The sequence below is a fragment of the Podarcis cretensis genome (genome assembly GCF_951804945.1).
Source record: "Podarcis cretensis genome assembly, chromosome: 11".
NCBI lineage: Eukaryota > Metazoa > Chordata > Lepidosauria > Squamata > Lacertidae > Podarcis > Podarcis cretensis.
In genome coordinates, this window is record NC_137180.1 from 8,458,271 (window position 1) to 8,468,669 (window position 10,399).

Here is a 10,399-nt window from a genome sequence, read left to right on the forward strand (position 1 = left end):
TGTCTTGCGAGGTGAAATGGCCTGAATGCGCGTTGGCTGCGCTTCGGGGCATTCAGATCATATCTGCTTGCAACGTCTCCTTTCCCCCCGGCATTGTTTTGAAACAGGATTATCCCTCGCCTTGCTGATTATATTATTATAATTGTATTCCATATCGAAAAGCTTGGGCCTCTTATGATTTCCCAGCAAAACCCACAAGCGAGCCAGGGCACGGGTCCTTGTCCTCGGCCGCCCCACTGCTTCCCATAAAAACAAACCACCCCCCCCTCCCTTCCCTCCATCACGGAACAGGTCCGGGCACCGCTCGGATCACGGGATCGGGAGTCACGAACTTCGGCAGGATTAGCCCTCGCTCCGCCTCGGCGCCCGGCAGCCAATCGAAGCGCAACAGGGGCCGGGCTTCGGCAAGCCGGGCACATTTAGAGCAAAGCCCCCGGCCCGAAAGAAGCCAGAGCAGCGGCGAGCCGAGGAGGGTGTTCTGTTCCCGGGGCCGACCAGGTGGGTTTGCAAGCGCCGGCAGGTCGCCAAGAGCCTCCATTTCGCTCCTCTCGGCGGGCTCTTTTGGTGTAATGGCTGAGCGCTTGGTCTCCAGCATCCCTGGCCGCCGCCCCGGTCCCTGGCGCTAACGGGGGCCTGGGGAGAAGAATGGGGCTCCTTTGGGTGCCACTCGGGTTCCTGCTCCCCGGTGGAGAAAGGAATCCGGGAGGCGCCGCTGCCCGCTTAACGGGGTGTTTGGGTGTGTATCTTTATCGGCGGGCGAAGGGCAAGGAGGGCAATGTATTTTTCCCTGGGTGGCCGGCGCTCCGATGAGCCCCCTTGCCCATCTTTTCGCAGTGGGAGTAGCGGGGATTTGGGGCGCTCCCCATTTGCTCGTGCGCGTTTTCTTAGGGCGCCCCCCATTGGGGTGGGTCCCAGACCCTTCCTTCCCAGCGCTCTCCCTTCCAGGCAGCCCAGCGCTGGGATTTCTCATCTTCTCCCGGGTTTAGGGATTTCCCCCTTTTCCTTTTCTGAACTAGACCGCAGCGCGCTTCTGCTCCAGCGCCGTCCTCCCGCAAGCGATTTGGCTCCGGATCAGCAGCCAAATGGGCTTGTTTACACCGGGCCCGGCGCCGGAGCGCCCTCCCCCCTCGGCCGCCTATCATGTGAGGGGCGCTCCCGTGTCTGTTTACTGGAGCGGGGTCACGTGCTGGGTTTGGGCTTTTTTTTTTTTTTTGCAAGGACCCCCCCCCCTTGGTACTCCGCCCCAGACTGGGATGTCGGGAGAGCGGAAGTGATTCCTGGAAAATGCCTGATGACTCATATCGGTATCCAGGGAGGCTTCTGAAAGCGCCAGCTATTAAAATGCTTGCAGATTCCTCCTGTTTTTCTTCGGGCTTTGAGAAAAGTACATTGGGGGCGGGGGAGGGAGGGAAGGTCGCTGTCTTGGTTATCTAACCTGCAAAGGAAAAAGCTGTTTGCAAAGCAGCCAATCTAATTCACTCCTATTGAATATTTGTGCAGTGGGTGGGGGCTGTAATAATAAAGTATAGGATTGTTAGATTTGTGGACATCTGGCAGGATTGGGTAACCTAGGCTTAGTAGTTGCTTGAACAGGCCTTCCATATCTCTCATTTGGTTAGTTTCTGGTGCTTGTTTTTCACTTGCCACGGAACCACGATCTGAAACATGTATATACATAACTAGGTGCCTTGTGTGGTAGCGCTGTGGGGCATTTATACCAAAACTTTAAACAAGTAATTTATTCTCTCTTCAGTGAATTTCACTTCTGTATAGTTTGCATGGCCTCATCAGAGGGGATTAAACTGTTTCTGTCTATTGCTTCCTCGCTGTAAGTGAAGCAGAGATTCCTGTCTAATCAGATCTTTCTCGTGCCCTATAGAGAGGTTTCACCATGAAGTTCTATCTGTGCATTTTGGCCCTAAGTTTGGAGGCATGCTTTGCTGCCCCAGGCCTGGACCCTGCTTTGGATGATCACTGGGGCATGTGGAAATCGTGGCATAACAAAAAATACCATGAGGTAAGTGTTACTACATACCTCTCAGTGCGCATGGGCAAAAGGTGTTCAGAATATGCGCGTAGCAAAAGTTGTATGAATGGTTCATGTATCTGTTGGTGAAACCATCTGCTAGCCTAGGTATTTGGGTATAATTGCCACCTTAGGGGACACAGACAACACTTCAATAATCTGAGAGTTACTGGTATAGACGATCGTAGTTAAGAACATAATGAACACCTTTTTAGTCCATTATCCTGGTCCCTCAGTGGCTAACCAGATTCCTTTGAGAAGCAGGCAAGCACTGTTCTCCCCAATTGTGATTCAGAGGCATACAGCAAGCAGGCAAGTTGTACAGGTAGACTCAAGTGCTCTAGATACTTTATTATCAGATACAAAAAGAATTTTTCAATATTATTTTGCTGCTTGAATAAGTCTCATCTTTGGAAGAAAAAAAAATGTAGCTTCCTATTATATGGGAATACCAAGCTTTCAAAGTAGTCATGTTAAGTATGAACTACTCAAATATTAGGGCTAATGTTTGAAATGTTTTTCATAGCAACGGTAAGCTGCTTAGAGCAGCAAAGAAAAGCTAGGCATACTTCTCATTGCTTAATTCAGATGTCATTGCAAGCCACATTTAAGAATTCTGGCTTGGCATGATGCTGGGAGGGACAAATCATGATTTGTAATGAGCCAGTAAACCAGAACTGGATACCATGATTTGGTGTGGTGTGTGATTTTACAAACCATAGCTGCAGCAGCCTATGGCAGTTGGAGCCGTAGCTATACCAAATAGGTAGGGAAACCAAAACAGGGAGGCAACCATGGTTTGCAGAGGTTCCAACCATGGTTTGTTACAAACTATGGTCCAATGTCTGAACTGAGCCTATGTCTTTAGCTGTTAGAGGATGTTGGGTGCTCAGTTTTCCTTGTTGCTTTCTTCCTCTTTTAGAAGGAGGAAGGCTGGAGAAGAATGATCTGGGAGAAAAACCTGAAGATGATTGAATTGCACAACCTGGACCACAGCCTGGGCAAGCACAGCTACAGACTGGGAATGAATCATTTTGGAGACATGGTATGTAAATGTCAAGTTGCACAGCTAGCATCTCCTGAGTAACTGCTTAGATGGCATGCTTACTTATTTCCTCTTTCTTCAGACTAATGAAGAATTTAGGCAAGTCATGAATGGATTTAAACGCTCCAAAACGGAAAGGAAGTTTTCAGGATCACAGTTCCTTGAACCAAATTTCTTGGAGGTGCCAAGATCTGTTGACTGGAGGGATAGAGGATATGTCACACCAGTGAAGGATCAAGTATGTATTTGATCTGGGTTTTTTCTTTTCCTTTGCCTAACACAAGCAGCTTAGTCTGTGGTTGGATTTCTAAGTGGTACTTCAGCTTCTGTAGGACTTACAGCCAAAACATAGCTACGTTGCCAAGAAAAAAATAGCTCCTTTAGTTATGGGAGGTAGCTGAAGAACTCGAGGACATAAGAGCCTATTGGATCAAGCTCCTAGGCAACTATCCCAATCTCAGAGTGACCAGCTAAATGCCTGAGCACAACAGCACTCTCCCTGTCCCCAGTGTAGAGCTAACATTCAGTGAGTATCCCTTGAGAACTGGTTGAGGGATGCTTGGCAATAGCATCAAAAAAACAAAGTGCCTTATTCTTATTTGATGCTAGTGAAATTGAGTTGCCTTTGCTAAACCACAGGGGATGGGGACCCTCAGGCCCTGCTTCCTTGGGTGTCTTTTGCCCACCTGGAATGTGTTGAGCTTGAATAGTGCCTCTAGATTGTATGTTTTCTGTCTAGGCCAGGCTTAGCTCCCACCTGGCTCCCTCCAATTGTTGGACTGCAACTCCCATCAATCCCATCCATTAAATACTAAATTGAGAAGAGTAGTTACCCTGCCAAAGCAGCATTTTCTCCCGCTGCTTTACTAGAAGCATTACAGTAGCATGCGCTGAACTTTTTCCTGGCTTTAAACCAATTCATTTCTCCTCATTTGCCTTCAGGGTCAGTGTGGCTCTTGCTGGGCATTCAGTACCACCGGAGCCCTGGAAGGACAGCACTTTCGCAAAACTGGCAAGCTGGTCTCTCTGAGTGAACAAAACCTTGTGGATTGCTCTCGGCCCGAAGGGAACCAGGGCTGCAATGGGGGCCTCATGGACCAGGCTTTCCAGTACATAAAGGACAACGGCGGCATTGATTCTGAGGACTCCTACCCATACATTGGAAAGGTGAAATGGCTTCCTGACTGACAGCCTCTTCCTTGTCTGTTCTCTTGTCAGATCTCCCAGGAAAAGAAATTCCAAAAGTTGTGTTGGAAGAGGTCGAACCCAAGCATACATGGGGGTTTTACTGAGTTGTTGGCAGCCCAGCAGATGAAAATGGCAACTAGGCCTTTCCCCGCCCCGCCCCCCCTTTTCATCATTGGCCTGAATTGGTTTGAAAGCCTTGAGCAATGATAGTGTTGTGGTTAATTTAACTAGGTTGCACATTCTAGATAACCCTTTAAAGCTCTACTTGCGCAATGCAAGTTAAAAATAATAACTACAGGTTGTTGACACATCAGTGAGTTGCTGCTGGCTAATTATCTCAAAGGACTTGATAGGATTCTTAAACAGCTTAGCATTCCGCAGATACCTGTAAAACTATATAGCTTTCAGAGTTACACTACTGAAACCTTTCTTCCACAACTTCTTAATGGAACATTCTGTTTTATTTTTCTACTTGCCTCTAATACCACTTGTTGGGTGGCAAGTTGGATGTAATACAACATTAAACTGCTGTTAGCGTGTTAAACTGAAGTTTTAACTTCAAGGCCCAACTATGACTTGGGCAGCAAAGAAATAAAATTCTTAACACTTTGGAAAGGGAGAAGCTGTGACCATCTAGATACTGTTACCCCCTGACCCTCCGTCACGCTGGCTGAATCTGCTAGTCTAGCATTCTCCGGGGAGCCCTCGTTTTCCCATCTCTGCTGTATGTTGAGTTGCTTCAGAAAGTGTTTCTTGAATTCAGGAGTGTCTTTCCAATACTGCTCACCTCTGGTGCTGTTTCATTGTGGAGATGAAAGGACAGTTCTGTTCAGATAAGAACTCTATCTCTGCTAACGTTTCCCTGTTATCCATAGTTCTTTCCTGGCATCCTAACTCTGTTTTTCCTGGGCAGATGTTGCATGCATTGTAGAGATTCCTAGGAGTGGAATGTGAGACTTGTCAGAAGTGCTGTGGTGGGGAATTGATAGATGTGTAGGGATTCTGTGGTCCTTCAGATGCTGGAATACAACTCCCATCCTCTGACTATTCACCCTGTTGCCTGGGGCTGATGGGAGTTGGAATCCAGCGATATCTGGAGGGACATGGGTTTTCCACCCATGATGTATGTGAATCAGAGTTTGAAGGGACCTCAGAAGTAATGTAGTCATTACTGATTCAAGAAATCAACTATTCTAGCACCCCCTGATTTAGTCTTTGTTGAAGTAATGACATCTGGGAGGAGGATGGTTTGGTCCAGTATATCTTCTGTAAGTTGAAGAGCTGTGTGTGTGTGTGTGTGTGTGTGTGTGTGTGTGTGTAAATTGGCACCTCTTTCACATGTGAAATATCTTTGGGTTTGGGAACAAGAAGTAGTTGGGAAGACCTAGTCAAAAGCTCAGATGTGGTATTGTTGGGGCACATACTTCTTGTGTCATTTGTGGTTATTTAAATTTGGATGCATATTTTTTATTTTGGGTTTTCTTTTCTTTTGCATTCACCAACTTTCTGAGTTCTGAACCACAACCAACGTGACTGTTGTTGTTTCAAAGGATGACGAAGATTGCTTGTACAAGTCTGAATACAACTCTGCCAACGACACCGGCTTTGTGGACATCCCTGAAGGCCGGGAAAGGGCCCTCATGAAGGCCGTCGCTGCAGTAGGACCAGTCTCTGTGGCGATCGATGCAGGACACACCTCCTTCCAGTTTTATGAGTCAGGTGAGCATTAGTCTAAGGGTCTGAAAATGATTTGCAATGGACTTGGCTGAATGGAGTATTGCGCAGTTTGATTTCAGTGTGGGCAACAATATTCTGGTGCGCGCTAGTCTTGTATATTCTGGTGCGCGCTAGTCTTGTACATCCTTAGGCCATTTTATCTATGAGGTGTATTGGGGTTCTGGGTCTTGTTCCAATATGCCTGGATGGTTTTTGCAGAAGCATTGCAAGGCTTTTGCTGCTTCTGCATAAAGATAAGGCACCCCATTCCTCGTATTCTTAGTGAGTTCATGCAGAGTTTTGGTGGGAAGATAGTTGCCTTTTGCAAGCTGCCAAGGCTTATAGAGCCCTGTGTCAGTTTCTTCCACTGGGCAAAACTAGCTTAGTGCTAACACTTTCTGGACAAGGGGCACCCATCAACTGAGAGGGAAAGGACTTAAAGTTCAGTGGTGGCACTGTGGTCTAAACCACTGAGCCTCTTGGGCTTGCTGATCAGAAGGTTGGCGGTTCAAATCCCTGTAACGGAGTGAGCTCCTGTTACTCTGCACCTCCTGCCAACCTAGCAGTTTGAAAGCATGCCAGTGCAAGTAGAAAAATGGGTACCACTGCAGCGAGAAGGTAAACTGTGTTTCCGTGCGCTCTGGCACTTGTCGCGGTCCTCTGTGCGCCAGTAGCAGTTTAGTCATGCTGGCCACATGACCTGGAAAACAGTCTGTGGAGAAACGCTGGCTCCTTCGGCCTGAAAGCGAGATGAGCGCTGCAACCCCAGAGTCGCCTTTGACTGGACTTAACCGTCCAGGGGTCCTTTACCTTTATAATTCAGTGGTACAGAGACTTCTCTCTGAAAAGCCCGGCCAAGCTGCCCGCAGTCAGTATAAGACATTACGAAGCTACATAGGCCCCTGGCAGTTCCTATGACTGAGCATTCAGATGGATAACTTTGGACCTAGTAGACGAGGAAAGGTTGCTGTTCTTCTGGAAGCTGATCCACTTTCTTTGACTCCTTCCTTTCTAGGTATTTATTACGAGCCAGAGTGTAGCAGTGAAGAGCTGGATCATGGTGTTCTTGTCGTTGGCTATGGCTTTGAGGGTGCAGATGAAGATGGCAAGAAATACTGGATTGTGAAAAACAGGTACTGAGACTTCTTTAATCTTTTGATCTCTGTCAGACTTAACTGTTTCTATATGCAAGTTTGGTTTTCTTCTGGCTGAGGTTTGGGGACATCCAGTCACTCATACTTCCTACCTGAGTCTTGAAGTTGTACAAACCAAGAACAGCTTTTCGGTTTGAAATCCGCTGAATGTATAAACTGTCCCAAAAAACGGATACGCAAGGCACTAAATATTCCTTTGGGCCTAATAATTTCTAGGCTGCCCAAACACTTTTGGCTAGTCGTATTGCTTTCAGCCAGAGAAGCAGTCCATCTGTTATGCATTCTGTGCAAAACTACCAGAGGGACGGGGGACGGTGTGGAGGTACAAAAGTAAATCCTGTAACAAGAGGCAAAGTTGTAATGTTGTGTTTTTGTTTTTTTCCAGCTGGAGCGAGAAGTGGGGCCAACAAGGCTATATCTACATGGCTAAAGATCGGAAAAACCACTGTGGAATTGCTACAGCAGCTAGCTATCCCCTAGTATAATTTTGCAGAAAAAGGAGCCACTGGAACAGCCACAGCCTTTAACTTGAGGAAATATGAACCACTGGAATAAGCTTTCCAGCTTGTTGGTCGCCAGACATCTTCTGATGCCACGAAGCATAACAACTGCAGAAAGACTTTAAACTGACTAGTATCTGTTTCTTCCAAGATTGTTGTTTGGGTTTTTTTTTTAACCTTGAACCTCTCTGATGTTTACTTGATGGCAACATGTGCCCCTCTTTTTTCCAATTTTTTTATTATTTGATGTAAATGTTGCTTATGTGCACAAGCTTGTAATATTGATAGCTTGCAGACTGGCTAAACCATGTAGATTTTCTTTTTTTAAAATTTTATTTTTTAGGCAACAACTTGCACAGAACGTTACAGCTTTTAAAATAAAACACCAAACATTTCAATGTACCTGAATGGATTTTGTGTGCTTTCTTTTGTACATGAACTTAACACTGTATCCCCCTTCTCAATCAAATCAATTAGTTTTGGACCAATTTGGTTTCTGATGTGGTAATAAAAGCTGCAAAATAACAGAACAGCAGTGCAAAGCATGTAATGCAATGTTTTCTGTATGGGATTGGAGTTGAGGTTCTCCATCTGTAATGAGTACCTTAAAAGATTCCTAGCAAAAGTCATTACAATTCAAACTCGCTTATACCGCAATATATTTGTTAGTCTTGAACGTTCCACAAAGCTCCTTGGTAGCCTTTGCTGCAGCAGACTTCAAATGATTTCACAATAGGACTATACAATTTAATGCCAGGGACCTGCTCTCTCTGCTGTGCAGATATATGAAAAAAAGTTTTCCTTCGGGTGACAGTTGAATAGGGTATCTTTTCCATCTGCTAAAATGACACCTGTTCTGCAAGCACAGCAAAGTGAACTGTACCAGTTGGAGTCTGTTGGTGAGTTATAAAAAATTTTTGAATGCTCTGCAAGCAAAGTGATTTGCAGTCAGTAAACCAGTAGAGTTGGAAATCTAAATCTGAAGAAAGCTACTGTGCAGTTTTCTGTCTTAGGAAAAAATGTTGTGTTAACTTGGGGAAAACAGTAAAGTTGAAATCTTACCCACATTATGAACTGATGCAGGTTATGCTACCACCTGTATAGGTAGAACAGGCCTTAGAATGCAGAAACAAGTAAAGAATTCCACAGCGGCTTAATATTTTGTTTATGAATCTTGTGAAATAAAAATAAGCACTGATTGTAATAATACCTTAAAGCTTTTTCCAAAAAGAAAAAAATAGTTTTAGAAAACCCCCAACTCTTTACAACTTACAAGAAAAATATTAAAATCAACAATTTTTACCATTTTCAATTTGGGGGCGGGGGACAGTAGTGATCTTGTCTTTACAGAGCTGTCTTGAAGATTGTCTTCTAAGCAGTTTGCACAGTGAAAAGTTTTAATAAAAATGGTTGTAGCATTCTGTGACCAATAAGGCTCCTTTCTTGATGAACTGAGAACCTAATACTGTATTATAAAAGCCTCTATGTATAGTGGTACCTTAGGTTAAGTACTTAATTTGTTCCGGAGGTCCGTTCTTAACCTGAAACTGTTCTTAACCTGAAGCACCACTTTAGCTAATGGGGCCTCCTGCTGCCGCCGCGCCGCTGGAGCATGATTTCTGTTCTCATCCTGAAGCAAAGTTCTTAACCCGAGGTACTATTTCTTGGTTAGTGGAGTCTGTAACCTGAAGCGTATGTAACCGAGGTAGTAGTACCTTGTCACTGTAGTAGACAAGGTAAACTGCTGAAATGTGAAAGCTGTTTTTGTCGCTTCGGTTATGCTGTCATGAAAGAAGAGGCGCTGGGCCAAAATCCCTTTAGTTTTGGTGCTTTGCCTTTTTCTATTTGAAATTTTCTTCCTGTTCTTCATTCACTGCCCCGTGGAGATTCCCAATGAAATGGAGAGAGAGAGTGTGTGTTTTCTATAGGGTGGATTATTTGGTATCACCTAAGAAAGGTGCACAGATTTTATGCAAATTTAGAAATAATAAAAAGTAAACCGAAATACAGTTCATAGCTCCATAGTGGAGAAAACTTGCTATGTAAGCTGTGTACCTGCTCAGTTTTTCAGTGTGCTCTCCAGGTGCTAATTGTTGATGGGTGATTTCGATGCCCCTGCTTTCCCTGATTTATAAACCAGATCTCGACTGGGCAGCTCTTCTCACACACAACACCCACGAGTAGAGGGTTGCGTTCTGTAAAGCAGAGCACATGGCATCCCTTGTTCTCTGCCTGAAAGTCTGCATAATGCATTTCCCCCAACTTCTCTCAACTGTTCATTGGGAAGCCAATTTGGTGTCTTCCAGGAGTTGAGCTATAACTCCTATCCGTCCCAGACATGGTCAGTGGTCAGAGACTGTGGGAGCTGTAGTCCCTCATAGGACCCAGACCTTGTGATCATCATCTGTGGCTTTTCTTGGTGTGCCACCTCCACGAGAGGTCCAGAGGGTGCCAACGCAAGAACAAGCCCTTCCTGCAGTGGAATGCCCTTCCCAGGGGGGCTCGCTTGGCACCATCATTATACACCTTTAGGCTCCAGGCAGAAACATTCCTCTTCAGCCAGGCCTTAGGCTGATTAACATGCTATGTCCTTTTAAATGTGTTTGAGTGGTGAAGGGGTTATTGGCTGGTGTTAGTTTTATGTATTTGGGGAAAGATGGAGGGCACAAGGAGAAGGAGACGACGGAGGACGAGATGGTTGGACTGTGTTCTCGAAGCTACCAGCATGAAGACAGGAGTGCCTGGCGTGCTCTGGTCCAGGGGGTCACAA

General features: G+C 45.6%; 1 protein-coding gene across 1 annotated transcript; it reads left to right on the top strand.

The window, feature by feature from the left end:
- Nucleotides 1-347: 347 nt before the first annotated feature.
- On the top strand, nucleotides 348-8,031 carry CTSL (cathepsin L). Its single transcript, XM_079996176.1, has 8 exons — nucleotides 348-498; nucleotides 1,882-2,017; nucleotides 2,949-3,071; nucleotides 3,154-3,309; nucleotides 4,014-4,238; nucleotides 5,810-5,978; nucleotides 6,991-7,108; nucleotides 7,515-8,031. Exons 2-8 carry the CDS (start codon nucleotides 1,892-1,894, stop codon nucleotides 7,612-7,614), a joined length of 1,017 nt encoding a protein of 338 aa, XP_079852302.1. The 5' UTR covers nucleotides 348-498; nucleotides 1,882-1,891; the 3' UTR covers nucleotides 7,615-8,031.
- The last annotated feature ends 2,368 nt before the right edge of the window (nucleotides 8,032-10,399 follow it).

Bases quoted from the DNA above. Each gene is read 5' to 3' on its own strand.
- CTSL (XM_079996176.1), top strand. From the start codon at position 1,892: ATGAAGTTCTATCTGTGCATTTTGGCCCTAAGTTTGGAGGCATGCTTT. The intron at 3,310-4,013 runs GTATGTATTTGA...ATTTGCCTTCAG, and splicing joins TCACACCAGTGAAGGATCAA to GGTCAGTGTGGCTCTTGCTG. The intron at 7,109-7,514 runs GTACTGAGACTT...GTTTTTTTCCAG, and splicing joins TACTGGATTGTGAAAAACAG to CTGGAGCGAGAAGTGGGGCC.